This window comes from Mustelus asterias, chromosome 30 (genome assembly GCF_964213995.1).
Source record: "Mustelus asterias chromosome 30, sMusAst1.hap1.1, whole genome shotgun sequence".
NCBI lineage: Eukaryota > Metazoa > Chordata > Chondrichthyes > Carcharhiniformes > Triakidae > Mustelus > Mustelus asterias.
Genome location: NC_135830.1, coordinates 17,984,919 through 18,002,362, shown reverse-complemented (window position 1 = coordinate 18,002,362; position 17,444 = coordinate 17,984,919). Strand labels below are relative to the sequence as shown.

The following is a 17,444-nucleotide window of genomic DNA, read 5'->3' as shown; positions in this document are numbered from 1 at the left end:
ATTGGAATCTACTCTCTGAGATCTGCTTTTCAGTCCAGTGCTACTTGGAGTATACCGTCACTTCACCGACTATCAGGTCACAAGTCCCTCACAGTTCTTATCACACATTTATGATAAAATAATTTAAACACACCTGAAAACGCTTCTTAACGTCTTAACCTCCCCCCGTTTGTTGATTCGTCAGACCCCTTTTTCACAGATTCCAGGTTTCTCAGCCACTGAACACCAGCCGGTCCTGCAATAATCTTATTGAATCTCTATAGTGCAGAAGTAGGCCATTCGGCCCATCAAGTCTGCACCAACCACAATCCCACCGACCCTATCTCCATAACCCCATGCATTTACCCCAGCTAGTCCCCCTGACACTAAGAGGCAACTTAGCATGCCCAATGCACTTAACCTGCACTTCTTTGGACTGTGGGAGGAAACCGGAGCACCCGGAGGAAACCTACACAGACATGGGGAGAACGTGCAAACTCCACACAGTGATCTAAGCTGGAAATCGAACCCGGGCCCCTGGCGCTGTGATGCAGCACTGGTAACCACTGTGCCACCGTGCCACCCCAGTTAATTCTAACTCATTCTGAGTAAATATTCTCACCAGGTCCTCTGTTGGGGCCCTGCTAAGCAGCTTTAATGGTCCGTGATTGCAGAAACTGAGCAGTCACAGGAATGTGGTCAAGATAATCCAGTCCCATAATGCCTTACATTCAATCTACAGTCCTTCAATTATAACAGAATATGTGGCTGTATGTAGCTGCCTCGGCCGTGGTCAACCCCAACACTGCCTTCCTGAACTGTTACAATGCCTGAGGTGTAGGTACACCCACAGTGCTGTTAGGGAGGGATTTCCAGCTACACATTCCAGACTTTCACTAACTGTTGGTGGGTTCCAGATTGATATATTCCATTCTACCACACCCAAGTTGAGTTATTCCAATTCCTTTATTGTCCAGGACAATATATTCACAATAACTTAAAACAGAAATTAAACATTCCCATTTGATTTCAGGTATTAACATATTATGTTAGTTTGTCCTTCATTGTCGATGTCAGGCTGGGGTTGTTCCCCTTGGAGCAAAGCATGTTGAAGGGAGATTTGATAGAGGTGGACAAGATTCTGACTGGTTTACATAAGGTGGACAAAGAAAAGCTGTTCCCATTAGCTGATGGGACAAGGACGAGGGGGACACAGATTTATGGTTTTGGGTCAGAGATGCAGGGGGGGAAGTGAGGAAGAATATTTTGATGCAGCGAATGGTAATGACCTGGAACTCGCTGCCTACGAGGGTGGAGGAAGTGGAGTCAATAAACAATTACAAAGGGAATTGGATGGGCATTTGGGGGGTTTCAAACAGAAATAGTGACTCTTAACTTCCTAACACCCTGTCACTCTGTGATCCGTGTGAAATTTGAAACCATGTATTCGCAACAAGACTCAAAGAGCATCAGCCCACTGGAGGCAATGTTGTGAGACCGGCCAGTCCAGCAGAAAGAAACCCTCTGACCCTCCCCATTGACCAACTGTGAGAATGAACAAAATGCAGTCCTGGATGTAACTGAGAGCAGAAACAATAACAGCAGAATCCAACCCCTGGAATCACTCGTGAACCCGTTGGTGTCTCAGCAGCTGGGATAAAAGACTGAATCTCTTCTCACACACAGAGCACGTGAACGGCCTCTCCCCAATGTGAATTCGCTGGTGTGTCAGCAGGCTGGATGAATCACAGAATCCCTTCCCACACTGAGAGCAGGTGAATGGCCTCTCCCCAGTATGAAATCGCTGGTGTCTCTGCAGGTGGGATGACTGAGTGAATCCCTCCCCACATCGAGAGCAGGTAAAGGGCCTCTCCCCAGTGTGAACTCGTTGGTGTTTCCGCAGGGTGGATGAACAAGCGAATCCCTTCCCACACTGAGAGCAGGTGAATGGTCTCTCCCCAGTGTGAACTCGCTGGTGTCTCTTCATGTTGGATGACTGAGTGAATCCCTCCCCACACTGAGAGCAGGTGAATGGCCTCTCCCCAGTGTGGCTGCGCCGATGAGCTTCCAGCAGAGTGGGGGCTCTGTATCTCTTCCCACAGTCCCCACATTTCCATGGTTTCTCCATGGTGCAGGTGTCCTTGCCTCTCCCTTGGGTGGACAATCAGTTGAAGCCTCGTCCACACACAGAACACGTGTACAGACTCTCCCTGCTGTGAATGGTGTGATATTTATTCAGGCTGTGTGACTGGTTAAAGCTCTTTAGTCAGTGCGCTGGAACACACTCACTTGAGTGTGGCAGTGTGTTGGTGCTTTTCCAGTCACACTGATGTTTGAAATCTTTTCAATTCAACAGACCGGACAATCATTTCTCCTTCGAGATTCAAAGTCCGATGATATTCAGCTCCCATGGAATATGACTCTGTCACGTCTAGACGTGACGTTTGAGATTTCGGCCTGTGATTCCTCTTTCAATATCCTGTAAAACAAGTTTATAAAAGTCATCAGTGTCAGTACAGGATAGAAATTCAGAACAGACAATTCTAGTTTCTATGGAACATTCTTTCCTATTTCAGTCCCAAAAAGCTGTAAATCTCCATCCCACACACTCTCCCTCCATTCTCACTCTGCTGTATCTAATATTCACCCTCCCAATTCTCCTGAAGGTGCTGATTGAGGCTGATTGACAGATCCATGCTCACTGCTTCCTGTCCTGGACACAGAGACCATAACAAATAGGAGCTGCAGTCGGCCATTTGGCCCATCGAGCCTTTTAAACTATTCAATGAGATAATTCGTTCATCTACCTCAGCATCATTCTCCCCACACTAAACCCATATCCCTTGATATCTTCAATATCTAGAAACCAATCAATCGCTCTCTTGAAAATAGTTGATGACTGAGGTTTCACTGTCCTCAGGGGTTGAGAATTCCAAATCTTCACCACATCCTTGAGTGAAGAAATCCCCTCACATCTTAGCTTTTGCTCCATCTTCTTGTCTGTTCCCCATAACTCTTGACACCCTTGTCAGTCAAAGATCTGTCTAACTGGAATATATTCAATGATCCTCAGCCTCCACTGGTCCCTGTGGAAGAGAAATCCAAAACCTCACAACCCTCTGAGGGAAGGGATGTCTGGAAATATATAACGTAGCTACAGTTCCATATTACAAGATATTCAGATCCCAACGAATATGACTCTGTCTAGATGTGACGGTTGAGATTTTTGCCTGCGATTCCTCGTTCAATATCCTGTGAAATGAGTTTGCAAAAGTCATCACAGTCAGTATAGGATAGAAATTCAGAGCAGACATTTCTAGTTTCTCTGGAACATTCTTTCATATTTCATTCCCAAAAAGTTGTAAATCTCCATCCATATCTATGGATTCTATTTACAAATGAAAGTGGATGGGCACTTGAAGGAAATAAACTTTCAGGAGAACGGGGATATAGAGTGGGAATGGGACTGGAATGTTATACAGAGAGTCAGCATGGACTTGAGTTACCAAATGGATTCCTTCTGTGCTGTAATCATTTTATGACTGGAAATGTATAACATCGCTACAGCCTTATATTACAACGCAAGAAATAATAATGAATGTATTTTTTTACAGAAACATAAATAATATATCTAATCTGGGTAGACATATCTCTGTCCTATATTAATGTACTGTACCACTTAAATGTCAGCCATCTCCTGGGGAAAGCTGCCCTTTAATTATGAACATGATGAAAAAGACCATCCTTTTCGCCAGACAAATAAATGTGTCAAGCTGAGGGAGCAAAGGATGTTCACCAGGCTGATTCAGGGAATCACAGGACTGATGTAGGAGGAGTGATTGACTAGGTTCGGATTGTTTTTGTTGGAGTTCATATGAATGAGGGGGAATCTCACAGAGACTTATAAAATTCTAACAGGTCGAGACAAGATAGATGCAGGGAGGATGTTCCCGATGGAGTCCAGAACCGGGGGTCACAGTCTGAGGATTCAGGGGAGACTATTTAGGACGGAGGTGAGGAGACATTTCTTCACCCAAAGAGAGGTCACCCTGTGGAATTTATTACCACAGGAAGTAGTTGATGCCAAAACATTGAATGTATTCAAGAGGCGGCTGGATATAGCACTTGGGGCAAATGGGATCACAGGTAATGGGGAAAAAGCAGGATTAGGCTATTGAGCTGGATGATCAGCCATGGTTGTAATGAATGGCGGAGCAGGCTCGAAGGGCCAAATGGCCTCCTCCTGCTTCTACCTTCTATGTTTCTATATCAATGTCTTCAAGAGAGAGAGAGAGACCTGGGCCAACCTTTCCAGAGTCTGCAGCCTCCCTGGATTCACTTCCTTTCCCTTCAGTTGCTGCAAGTCCCCAATTTCCCCCAGAATGAGAAAAGAAATGGAAAGGGGGAGAAAAGAAAGTGTTTTACTCACAGATGTTGCCCTCTTTTAGGTCAAAACAAATAAACTCAAGTTAAATCAGGACAAAGTAAAAGGGGCAGCCCCCCAAAAGGAGGAGGAACAGCCCAAACAAAAATCAAAGTACAAAGGAAACTTAAAAACATCAAATTAAAATGTGATTATTAGGGTCGATAACGCACCCCAACCCCTGCAGTGCCCAACGGGCACGGAAGGCGTCAATCGCGCCCGTGGACACCGCATGCTCCCTCTCCAGGGACACCCGGCCGCGAACGTAGCTGCGGTAGAGGGGAAAACAGTCAGGATGGACGGCCCCCTCGATCGCCCGGTGCCTGGACATGTAAATGGCGCGTTTCGCCAATCCCAGGAGCAGGTTCACGAGGAGGTCACCATCCCGACCCCAACAAAAAGAGAGTGCAACCTAAGACACAAAACATAGACATGGTCCACGGACTCCACAAGGCCACAGAAGGGGCAAGCTTCATAGCCCGTGAACCAGTGAATCCTACGGTTGTGCGGAACTGCTGCATGCATCACCCTTCACCCCAGGTCCCCGATGTAATTGGGGCAATCCCTCCGTAGAGGGACCTCTACGGAAACAAGGCCCGCCAAGGTGTATCTGGGCGACAGGCGAGGAGGCGGTAGTGGAAGGTGTGCAGCAGCAGCCCGCACAGGAGACGCCTCCGCGCGGTAGAAAAAGATACGGAGGTGGAGAGAATGTTTATCCTCCTACCCTGACCTTGACCCGGGAGCCGTAAAGGTTGGTGAGAGTCGTAGCGGACATGCCAAATTTCCTTCGTCTTCTGGGAAAGTTGGTGGGGCTTACTCATCTACAGTGTAATTTTTCGTTAGAGAGAAGAAGGTTAAGAGGTGACTTAATAGAAGCGTACAAGATGATCAGAGGATTAGATAGGGTGGACAGTGAGAGCCTTTTTCCTCGGATGGTGATATCTAGCACGAGGGGTCATAGCTTTAAATTGAGGGGTGATAGATATAGGACAGATGTCAGAGGTAGGTTCTTCACTCAGAGAGTAGTAAGGGCGTGGAATGCCCTGCCTACAGCAGTAGTGGACTCACCAACATTAAGGGCATTTAAATGGTCATTGGGGATAAACATATAGATGGTATTGGAATAGTGTAGGTTAGATGGGCTTTGGATTGGTTTCACAGGTCGGCGCAACATTGAGGGCCGAAGGGCCTGTACTGCGCTGTAATGTTCTATGTTCTATGCTATCAAATCTGCAGAGATTTTCCAGCATTTTCTGTTTTTATTTCCCTTTCTTTTTCCTTCTCTGTCACCGCTCTGTCTCATCAATAAGACATTGGGACTCAAAGGGTTGATGCAGTTTGATGGACAAGTTGTCTCTATTCTGAACAATGGGGAACAAGCTCCTCCCACTCATTGACAACATTGCCCTCTACAAACTTGCACATGCGCACTGCTGCATATTGCCCCCAATAAAGATGGCAAACGTTAACCCCGGACGAACATGAGGAGCTGCAGCCCCGCTCGGTACAAACTGGGTCCGGGAAGTTCTCTTCCGCGGTTTGCGGTTTACACAACATGCTTACGCAGCGTTTCCACCCACCCGGGCGATCCATTGCTCTCTCCGTACCGCCAATCACCTCTAACAGATTTCCGAGCCCAAAACAAACGCCGTTTTCCATCGCCATTACTCACACTGCGCATGCTCGAGTTAAAGTTGGCCCCGCCCCTCGTTCGCTCCTATTGGTTGGAGGACCGACCGCTCCAGATCGGTCCTCCAGCACTGCCCCCTCTTCCCATTGGTCCGCGCTGCCGTCAATCAGCCGGGCATTGTGACGGTGACTTGCTGTTTGTCCAATAATCACAGTGACAGAGTCTCAGTGTAACAATGACACACACAGGCTCCAATACAATCAGAGTGGGGATGGAGCACAGAGACAACACAGCAAAGCACTGACTTACTCTGAGTGTAACAATGACACACACAGACTCCAATACAATCAGAGTGGGGATGGAGCACAGAGACAACACAGCAAAGCACTGACTTACTCTGAGTGTAACAATGACACACACAGGCTCCAATACAATCAGAGTGGAGATGGAGCACAGAGACAACACAGCAAAGCACTGACTCTGAGTGTAACAATGACACACACAGACTCCAATACAATCAGAGTGGAGATGGAGCACAGAGACAACACAGCAAAGCACTGACTTACTCTGAGTGTAACAATGACACACACAGGCTCCAATACAATCAGAGTGGAGATGGAGCACAGAGACAACACAGCAAAGCACTGACTTCAAATCAGAAAATGCTGCAAAACCTCAGCAGGTCTGACAGCAACTGTGGAGAGGGATTCCAGACAACTCTTCAAGTCTGGATGACCCTTCGTCATGGATTGGCTTGATTTACTTTGGATTGACTGACTCTGAGTGTGACAAACACAGTGTTTGTTCCAATAATAAGAGTCAAGCTGCAGTGTGTTAGTGAATACAGTATTGGATCTAATGTAATGATAGTACAGACGGTTTAGAATCCCTACAGTGCAGGAGGCCATTGAGTTTATACCAACAGTGATCCCACCCAGTCCACCCATGTAGATATCCTGCTAATCCCCGACACTAAGGGCCAATTTAGCATGGCCAATCAATCTAATCTGCACATTTTTGGAGTGTGGGAGGAAACAAGAGTACCTGGAGGTAACCCACACAGATACAGGGAGAATGTAGGTCGGTCCGTGGGAGATGGACCCCCTTCCGGAGGAGCTCAGGCCTTTCACCTGTAGCAGGACCAACCGCCTCTGCTTGGGGGCCCATCTCTGCCCCGCCAAAGAATCCTGGCCGGCGAACTGGCAGGAGGTGGAGGCCAAGGTCTCCGCCCACCTGAATCGCTGGACAGGACTGCTCCGAGTGCTGTCCTACGGGGCGCGAGTTCTCGTCATAAACCAGTTGCTCGCCTCCATGCTGTGATACCGGCTGGTCCCTTTGACCCCTCCCCCTGGCTTTGTCACCAATCTCCAGAAAACCCTCCTGCGGTTCTTCTGGGACAACCGACTGCACTGGATCTCTGCCGTGGTTCTGCATCTCCCGCTTGCGGAGGGCAGTCACACAGGTGGCGACCTTCCGCCTTCAGACCCTGCAGAGGTACCTTTACGTTGAGTCTTCTTCACGATGGTGTGCCATGGCGACGTATTTCTTCCATCAGTTGCACGGCCTGAATTATGACGTGCAGCTCCTGCATATAAATCTGGGACGTTTCGACCGCCCTGCAGGAGTTGCCTGTCTTTTACTAGGACCTCCTCACTGTCTGGAACACGCTTGCCTCGCGACGCAGCTCTCCCCCGTCAGGAGTAGCGGCTGTCGTGCGAGAGCCGCTGCTCAGGAATCCGCTCCTCCAGCTGTATAACTTCAGGTGGCTGGCAGAGAGGAGGGCTGTGGACGCCGGAGGGACCAGGATCGGGGATGTGCTGGATGGCAGAGGAGCAGGCTGGATGAACCCCCACATGCTGGCTGAGTGTGCGGGGGTGCCCGTTTGGCACACGGCCAAAGCCATCCAAGATCTTAGGACGGTTGTGCTCGGCCCCGAATGTGCACATGGTCTCGAGGCGGCGCAGGCGTGCGGTGGGATCCCGCCTGAGCATTCCCCTGTTCAGACAGAATTCCACATTGGCCCAAAGCCTATGCCCCTCCTCCCGGAACAGGATGTGCCGCATCACGGAAATGTCCTCCGTGCCTTTTTCCACTGCGCGGAGGCGTTTCCTGTGCGGGCTGCTGCTGCACACCTTCCACTACTGCCTCCTCGCCTGTCGCCCGGATACACCTTGGCGGGCCTTGCCGCCGGGCGGCCAAGATCCCCAGTGGAGGTACCTCTACGGAGGGATCTCCCTCAATTATCTTGGGGACCTGGGATGGAGGGTGATGCATGCAGCAGTTCCACACAACCGTAGGTTTCACGGGCTCTCAAGTTTGCCCTTTCTGTGGCCTTGTGGAGTCCGTGGACCACGTCTACGTTTTGTGTCTTAGGCTGCACTCCCTTTTTGTTTTCCTGAAGAATCTTTTATTTATGTTTTGTTTGCACTTCAGTCCCATGCTCCTGATCTACGGACACCCGGTGCGGAGAGGGGAGGGTCGGGATGGCGACCTCTTCGTGAACCTGCTCCTGGGCCTGGTGAAAGGCGCCATTAACAGGTCCAGGCAGCAGGCGATCGAGGGGGCCGTCCATCCTGACTGTCTGCCCCTCTACTGCGGGTACGTTCGTGGCGAGATGTCCCTGGAGAGGGAGCATGCGGTGTCCACGGGCGCGGTTGACGCCTTCCGCGGCCATTGGGCACCGCAGGAGCTGGGGTGCATTATAGACCCCGATAATCACATTTTGATTTGATGTTTTAAGTTTCCTTTGCACTTTGTTTCTGTTCGGGCTGTTCCCCCTCCTTTTGGGGAGCTGCCCCTTTTACTTTGTCCCTGAGTTAATTTGAGTTTGTTTATTTGGTTTGCCCTAAAAGAGGCACAGGGAAAATGTGCAGACTCCACACAGTCAGCTGAGGCACGAATTGAACCTAGGTTCCTGGCGCTGTGAGGCAGCAATGCTAACCACTGTGCTGCCAGGCTGCCTGTGTTTTGAGAAATCTCATTAAAATCTGGAACTCAGATGGGGATATGGGTTGGTGTTTGGTGGGAATCAGATTTACAGAATTTCAGAATGGATTCCTGTAATAGCAGCAATCCAATTGCTATATGTTGGTAAGACTGAGGGAAGTATTTAAAGTGGAGACCATCGGTGTGTTTAAAGGTCGTGATGGAATTTATGAACTGAGAAAATATGTGAGAGCAAAGAAATCAATCTCGAAAATTGTAGTCACTTCACGTTGTTCCAGGAGAAGTGGCGTCTGGTTGTGGAGATGTCAGGTTTTACACAGCACATGGTCATTCTGAATGGAGAATCTCTGAGTTGTACAATTCACATCATTCAGGGGCCAGATTGTCTGCTCAGAAAGAGGAAGGTTTCTGTGACACCAATGAAAAGCAACACACTCACTCACAGACACCCTCACACACAGAGTCTCACACCCTGCAAATTATCTCCTGTCACTTTATTGTTTTTAGTCTTTTTGAAATAAATCCTGAATGAACTATAAAATCATACATAAGTACTTGTTGAGATTCCCCTGAAAGACATCTGTACTGTTCATTTCACTCCCTGTAGTTGTGATTTCCATATTCTCGCCACTCTTTGTGTAGAGAAATTTATCCTGGATTTCCTATTGGGTTTCTTAGTGACTGTTTTACATTGATTGTCTCCAGTTTCCCAGTAACTTCATTGCAGTGTTAATCTAAGCCTACTTGTGACGAATAAATAAAAACTTTACTTTTTGCTCTTCCCCTCAAGAGGAAACACTATTTCTGTATCTAAACCCTTTATAATTTTGAGGACCTCTGCTCAGGTTACCCCTCAGCCTTCATTTCTCAAGAAAGAAGAACTAGCCTGTCAATCCTTTCCTGATAAAAAAACCACACACGTTTTGAAAATCATTTATGGGATGTGGGCATTGCTGGCTTGGCCAGTATTTATGGCTAATCCCTGATTGCCCTTGAGAAGGTGGTGGTGAGCTGCTTTCTACATTAAAATCTCATCATTAAAATCTTCTCTGCACCCTTTCCAGTGCCTGGATATCTTTGTTAATAATACGGTGACCAGAATGGTATGCAGTGGTCAGTAAGATTCTTGATTAAAGAGTCACAGATTTTCCAAAAGTGGTTTGAGTTTATCCATGGTTTTAAATTAGATTATTAGGAAGCAACAATTTAAAAATGATGCATAATAAACAGGGGAAAAAAAAACAAGACCTATGGCAGGTGAGTAACTGAGGCCCCAGCACTGATCCTGCGTTACCCAAATAGTCACTGCCTGCCAGTTGGAAAAAGACCCGTTTAATCCTACTCTTTGTCTCCTGTCTGCCAATCAGTTTTCTACCCATCTCAGTACAACAGCCCCAATCCCATGTGCTTTACTTTTTGTGAAGAAGTTGCCAAGTTGGTGGATGAGGGGAATCGGGTTCACGTTATCTATCTCAGGGCATAATCATCAACAACTTGTGTTTACACAGAGTGTTGTGGGGCTGGAGGAGGTTACTGAGATACTGAGGAACTTTTTAAAGTTCATTTTTACGGAATGTAGGCATCACTTGCTGGGCCAGCATTTCTTTCCCATCCCTAACTGCCCTCCATTTCAGAGGGCATTTGAGAGTCAACCACATTGCTGGTCTGGAGTCACATGTAGGCCTGACCAGGTAAGGACGGCAGGTTTCCTTCTCTAAAGGACGTTACTGAACCAAATGGGTTTTTACGACAATTGACAATGGTTAAGGTTTGTCATTAGACTTTTAATCCAAGATTTTAATTGAATACAAATTTCACCATCGACTGTGGTGGGATTCGAACCTGGGTCCCCAGAGCCTTACCCTGAGTCCAGTGATAATTCCACTGTGCCGCTGCCTCCCCTATTCATCCAATTGTTATTGTTTATCTCAGGGTGCAGAAACAACAGAATCCAACTTTGCCGGTCACACATGAAGTCGTCTATGTTTCAGCAGGCTGTAATACTGATTAAATCCCTTCCCACACATGGAGCAGTTGAACGGTTTTGCCCCAGTGTGAACTCGCTGGTGCCTCTGCAGGCGGGATGGATCAGTGAATCCCTTCCCACACAGGGAGCAGGTGAACGGTTCTGTCGCAGTGTGAGCTCGCTGGTGTTTCAGCATATAGGATGAATCAGTGAATCCCTTCCCACACACAGAGCAGGTGAACGGCTTCTCCCCGGTGTGAATGCGTTGGTGTCTCAGCAGGCCAGATGACTGAGCGAATCCCTTTCCACACACAGAGCACAGGAACGGCCTCTCCCCAGTGTGAATGCGATTGTGTTTCAGCAGATCATCACTTCTTTTAAAGGTCTTATTGCATTCTGAGCATTGAAAAGGTCTCTTGTCAGAGTGAATGTGTTGGTGTTGATTGCAGTAGGAAAACTGAGCAAATCTTTTGCCGCAAATGGAGCAGGAGAACGGCTTCTCCCCTGTGTGAATGCGGCGGTGTCTCCGGAGGCTGGATGACTCCGTGAAAGCCTTCCCACACACGGAGCAGATGAATGCCTTCTCCCCGGTGTGAATAGGCCGGTGACTCAGCAGATGCTGCAAACAAGTAAATGTTTTCCCACACACAGGGCAAACGTATGGCCTCTCCCCAGTGTGAGTGCCCTGGTGTCTCAGCAGACTAATCCTTCTTTTGAAGGTCTTCTCACATTTAAAGCATTTAAAATGTCTCTTCTGAAAATGAATCTGTTGGTGAACAGTGTAGTGGGAGGACTGAGTGAATCTCTTCCCACACTGGGAGCAGCTGAATGGCCTGTCCTTGGTGTGAACTTGTTGGTGCTCAGTGAGATGCACTGAGTCGCTGAACGACTCTCCACAGTGAGAGCAGCTGAACGGTCTCTCGTGTGTGTGAAGGAGCTGGTGCTCTGCAAGGCGGGAGGACTGGCTGAACCTCTTCCCGCAGTGGGAGCAGCTGAACGGTCTCTCGTCAGTGTGAAGGAGCTGGTGTTGGGCCTGTTCCTCAGAGGTTTCAATGCTTTGCCCAGAGTCAGAGCTTTGAAGAGGCTTCTGAATAATGTGATCGAGTTGGTGAGCCAGCAGGTTGGACGAACACATGAATTTCTTCCCACACACGGAGCAGGTGAATGAACTCTCACTGTTGCGAGCTCGCTGTCGTGTCAGCATGTTTTCCAGCTGTATCAATCCCTCCCCACAGGAGGAGCAAGGAAACAGATTCTCACCAGTTTCCAACTGAGATGGTCAATTAAATCCCTTCAGATGTACAAATCTTCAAATCCCAATGAATTGATTGACTCTGTCTGACGTGAGATTTGATTGGCCAGACTGCAAATCCTCCTCTTCTATTTCCTGCAAAATAAGTTTACAAAGAATTACGTCGCTGGCACGGTGGCACAGTGGTTAGTCCTCCTGCCTCACAGCGCCAGGGACCTGGGTTCGATTCCGGCCTTGGTTACCTGTCTGTGTGGAGTTTACACAGTAAGGAGTCTAACAACAGTCCAACAGGTTTATTTGGTAGCAAAAGCCACTAGCTTTCGGAGCGCTGCTGTGTGGAGTTTGCACATTCTCTACTTGTCTGCGTGGGTTTCCTCCGGGTGCTCCAGTTTTCTCCCACAGTCCAAAGATATTCAGGTTAGGTGGATTTCATGCTAAATTATCCATTTTTCCCCCAGCATGTGTAGGTTAGGGAGATTAGTGGGGTAAATAAGTTGGGTTATGTTGTTGGGGCCTTGGTGGGATGCTCTGTCAGAGAGTTGACTTGATGGGCCAAATAGCCTCCTTCCGAGCTGTGGAATTCTATGAATATATCTATCCTGGACTGACAGTGGTGACTTTTGTGAACTCCCTTTACAGGATATTGGAAAGGAGGATTTACAGCAAGAAAACACAAACCAAACATCACGTTGAGATCTGACAGTCACTCGGATCATTAGGAGCTGATTGTTATTATCTTTGAACAGGGAAGGAGAATTGTTTGTTCTGTCTGTGACAATACACAAACAGGCCATTCAGTTTATCGAGTCTGTACTGGAGTTTATACTCCACATGAGTCTCCTCTCATTCTGATCACCACCTCTCAGCTTTTCACTTGATTTTTCCAATCCCTTTTCTCTCATAGGCTCATATATTTTCCTTTTGAAAGCATCTAAAGTATTTGTGTCAACCACTTCCAGTCGCAGTGAGTTCCAAATTCTAACAACTGTCTGAAGAAAGAAACATCTCCTATTTTCCTGTTTGATTTATTTGTTGTCTGTTCATGGTTCCCAGTAATGGAAGAACCAACAAGTGGAAACATTCCATTCACATCTACCTACTTATCCCATTCAGAAAGCCCATATGGTTTGAGCTTGTTGTGTGTAAATCCTCCCTTTCTAACCCCCTGTAACAAAAAAGTGTTCAAAATCCATCACGATAGAAAATCCAGGGACAAGTAATTCAGAAAGCTATTATTTGTTATGAGGGGAATGGAGTAAAAGCAGGGAAGTTATGTTTCAGTTGCACACGGTGAGTCTGTATCTGGAGCAATGTGTACATTATCGATTTCCTTATTTAAGGAAAAATATAAGTGCATTAGAAGAAGTTCATAGAAGGTTTAGTCGACTAACACCTGGAATAGGTGGATTGTCTGATGAGGAGCAGTGAGACAGTCTCTGCTCGAGTTTAGCTTCTGCTCGAGTTTAAAAGAGTAAGAGGCAACTTAATTTAAACCTTTCACATCCTGAAAGGTCTTGGATGTGGAGAGGAGTTATAGAGGTTTACAGCATGGAAACAGGCCCTTCAGCCCAACTTGTCCATGCCGCCCCTTTTTTTAACCCCGAAGCTAGTCCCAATTGCCCGCATTTGGCCCATATCCCTCTATACCCATCATACCCGTGTAACTGTCTAAACGCTTTTCAAAAGACAAAATTGTACCCACCTCTACTACTGCCTCTGGCAGTTTGCTCAAGACACTCACCACCCTCTGTATGAAAATATTGCCCCTCTCGACTCTTTTTATCTCTCCCCTTAAACCTATGACCTCTAGTTTTAGACTCCCCTACCTTTGGTAAAAGATATTGACTATCTAGCTGATCTATGTCCCTCATTATTTTATAGACCGCTATAAGATCACCCCTCAGCCTCCTGCGCTCCAGAAAAAAAAGTCCCAGTCTATCCAGTCTCGCCTTATAACCATCAAGTCCCGGTAGCATCCTAGTAAATCTTTTCTGCACTCTTTCTCGTTTAATACCATCCTTTCTATAATAGGGTGACCAGAACTGCACACAGTATTCCAAGTGTGGCCTTACCAATGTTTTGTACAACTTCAACAAGACGTACCAACTCCTGTATTCAATGTTCTGACCAATGAAACCAAGCATGCCGAATGCCTTCTACACCACTCTGTCCACCTGTGACTCCACTTTCAAGGAGCTATGAATCTGTTCCCCCAGATCTCTTTGTTCTAGTACTCTCCCCAATGCCCTACTATTAACTGAGTAAGTCCTGCCCTGGTTCAATCTACCAAAATGCATCACTTCGCATTTATCTAAATTAAACTCCATCTGGCATTCGTCAGCCCACTGGCCCAATTGATCAAGATTCCGTTGCAATCAGAGATAATCTTCTTCACTGTCCACTATGCCACAATCCTGGCGTCTGCAAACTTGCTAACCATGCCTCCTAAATTCTCATCCACATCATTAATATAAATGATAAATAACAGTGGACGCAACACCAATCCCTGAGGCACACTGCTGGTCACAGGCCTCCAGTTTGAAAAACAATCCTCTACAACCATCCTCTGTCTTCTTTCATGAAGGGGCAGTGTTCTGAAAGCTTGTGGCTTGTGCTACCAAATAAACCTGTTGGACTTTAACCTGGTGTTGTGAGACTTTTTCTGTCATCAGGCCAATTTTGTACCTATTTGGCCACCTCACCCTGGATCCCGAGAGATTTAACCTTATGCAACAACTTACCATGTGGTATCTTGTCAAAGGCCTTGTTAAAGGTCATGTAGAGAACATCAACTGCACTGCCCTCATCTACCTTCTTGGTTACTCCTTCAAAAAACTCAATCAAATTTGTGAGATATGATTTTCCACTCCAAAGCCATGCTGTCTCTAAATGCCACTCACATGACTGTCTCTAATCAGTCCTTGTGTCTCTAAATGCCTGTAGATCCTGTCTCTCAAAATACCTTCTAAAAACTTGTTAGAACTGTTGTTTACTCTTATGGGAGAATCTTGCGGTCACTATTTAAAAAACAGTGCTGCCCATAGAGACAGAGATGAGATGTTTTTCTCTCAGTGGGTTGTGACTCTTTGGATCTCCGTTCCTCAAAAGTGGAAGTAGAGCCTGATTTCAATTAGATATATCTCTTGGGGCTAAAGGGATATTATGGGGTGGGGGGTGGGATTAGGGTATTGAATTTGAGGATCAGCCATGACTGTAATGAATGGCAGGGAATGCTCAAAGAGCTGAATGGTCTACTTCCGCTTCTATGTAAACATGAGGAGCCTGGGGCTGAAGTGTAACGAAAAGGCTATAAGACATCGGAGCAGAATTGGGCCACTCGGCCCACTGAGTCTGCTCCACCATTCAATCATGGCTGATATTTTTCTCATCCCCATTCTCCTGCCTTTTCCCCATAACCCCTGATCTGCTTATTAATCAACAACCTATCTATCTCTATCTTAAAGACACTCAATGACCTGGCCTCCACATCCTTCTGCAGCAGAGTTCCACAGATTGACCACTCTCTGGCTGAAGAAATTCCTCCTCATCTCTGTTTTAAAGGATCATCCCTTTAGTCTGAGGTTGTGCCCTCTGGTTCCAGGTTTTCCTACTCGTGGAAGCATCCTCGCCACATCCACTCTGTCCAGGCCTCGCCGTATCCTGTAAGTTTCAATAAATTCTTCCTCAACCTTCTAAACTCCAACGAGTACAAAAGCCGTGTAACCGCTTCATCTAAGTACACAGGGATGCAACCTCTCACACTGAATATGTACATGACCCATAAACTTCTCTCGGCTGCAAACGTCAGGTGCAGCCTGGGAGTGGGTGAAGCTGTTTGAAAATCTGTTGTTCATTGTTGGTATGCATTAGGACCCGATGGGTGCATTAGGACCCGGTGGGAGCAGAAACACAAAGACCCGCCCACTCACAGTTGCGTCACCAAGACACCAACGCGTGCGCTCTGCTCCCCGCTGAATCAAGATGGCGGCCGTTAACCTGAGCTTCGTCTCGGGACAAAGACCTGAAGCTGCAAACACGGGACCTACGGGCTCATATTCGAGGTTTGAGGCCTTCACCAGATATTTAGAAACCTTCTACGTCCATCCGCCGCTTCCATTGCTCCCTCTATGTTTCTGCATCCTTACCGGCTGCTGATGAGACACAGGAACTTCTCTCCAGTTGCTGTCACCTACACTGCGAACGCCGTTGCTTACTGCGCATGTGCATCTTTCCCATGCAAAGAATAGGGAACTCTTCCTATTGGTCCGGGCCCTCATTCAGTGCGATTGGCTGGAGGACCAGCCGCTCCCGCTCGGTCCTCCAGTCCCGCCCCTCATTCACTCCGATTGGTTGGGGGACCAGCCCCGCCCCCTCTTTCTATTGGCCCGGAGCTGCCGTCAATCAATCCCCGGGCATTGTGATATGGAGCATGCGCAGTGTCATTGCTGTCCTTGGCGCTTGTTTGTCCCGGAGAAGCGGAGTCAGCGTTAGGCGGTGGCTGGGAGGATTTGGAAACACTTTGTGGATCCGCAAACCCTTCAGAATCATTGTCAGCTCCCTGGTTTGCAGCTGCGGGGCTTCTCCCTCCCTCCCTCCCGGGAACAGGCCCAGGTTAACGGCCCCATCCTGGCTCAGCCACTGGAGGATGGTTCACATCAGAGGATGGGGGAGGGGGACAATAAATAAGAGGTTACACTTTGTCCTCAAATCAATGAGGACTCTGATCTCTGGGAAGGAAGGAAACCCTGGGAGGTGGGCGGGGAGGATTCACAAACACCCGCTGGAGGCACCAACACCCCCAATAAGAGCCATTGGTTTTATTGTCAGATGGCAGACAGCAGCTGGAGAACTGAATCCATGATGTGGAGATGCCGGCGTTGACTGGGGTAAAGACAGTAAGAAGTTTAACAACACCAGGTTAAAGTCCAACAGGTTTATTTGGTCGCAAATGCCACTAGCTTTTGGAGCGCTGCCCCTTCGTCAGGTGGAGTGGAGAAATGCTCACAAACAGGGCATACAGAGACACAAACTCAATTTACAGAATAATGATTGGAATGCAGTCTTTACAGATAATCAAGTCTTAAAGGTACAAACAATGTGAATGGAGGGAGCATTAAGCACACGTTAAAGAGATGTATATTGTCTCCAGAGAGGACAGCCAGTGAGATTCTGCAAGTCCAGACAAGCTGTTCGGGTCAATGTGCCTAACCAGCACGTCTTTCAGAATGTGGGAGGAAACCGGAGCACC

At 47.5% G+C, this 17,444-nt stretch overlaps 2 protein-coding genes across 3 annotated transcripts in view; both read right to left on the bottom strand.

Annotated features, from left to right (window-relative positions):
- The window catches only part of LOC144480811 (uncharacterized), a 992,083-nt gene that overhangs the window by 90,218 nt on the left and 884,421 nt on the right, over positions 1–17,444 (bottom strand). The gene's annotated exons all lie outside the window — the stretch shown is intronic.
- LOC144480767 (uncharacterized) lies at positions 1,586–16,408 on the bottom strand. 2 transcript variants are annotated; one of them, XM_078200343.1, is made up of 2 exons: positions 11,190–12,267; positions 1,586–2,015 (listed from the first exon to the last, which is right to left on the bottom strand). In XM_078200343.1, exons 1-2 carry the CDS (start codon positions 12,146–12,148, stop codon positions 1,601–1,603), a joined length of 1,374 nt encoding a protein of 457 aa, XP_078056469.1. In that variant the 5' UTR covers positions 12,149–12,267; the 3' UTR covers positions 1,586–1,600. The 2 variants fall into 2 exon arrangements, with proteins under 2 accessions (XP_078056469.1, XP_078056470.1); XM_078200344.1 differs by lacking the exon at positions 1,586–2,015 and adding an exon at positions 16,342–16,408 and having other exon boundaries at positions 10,620–12,331.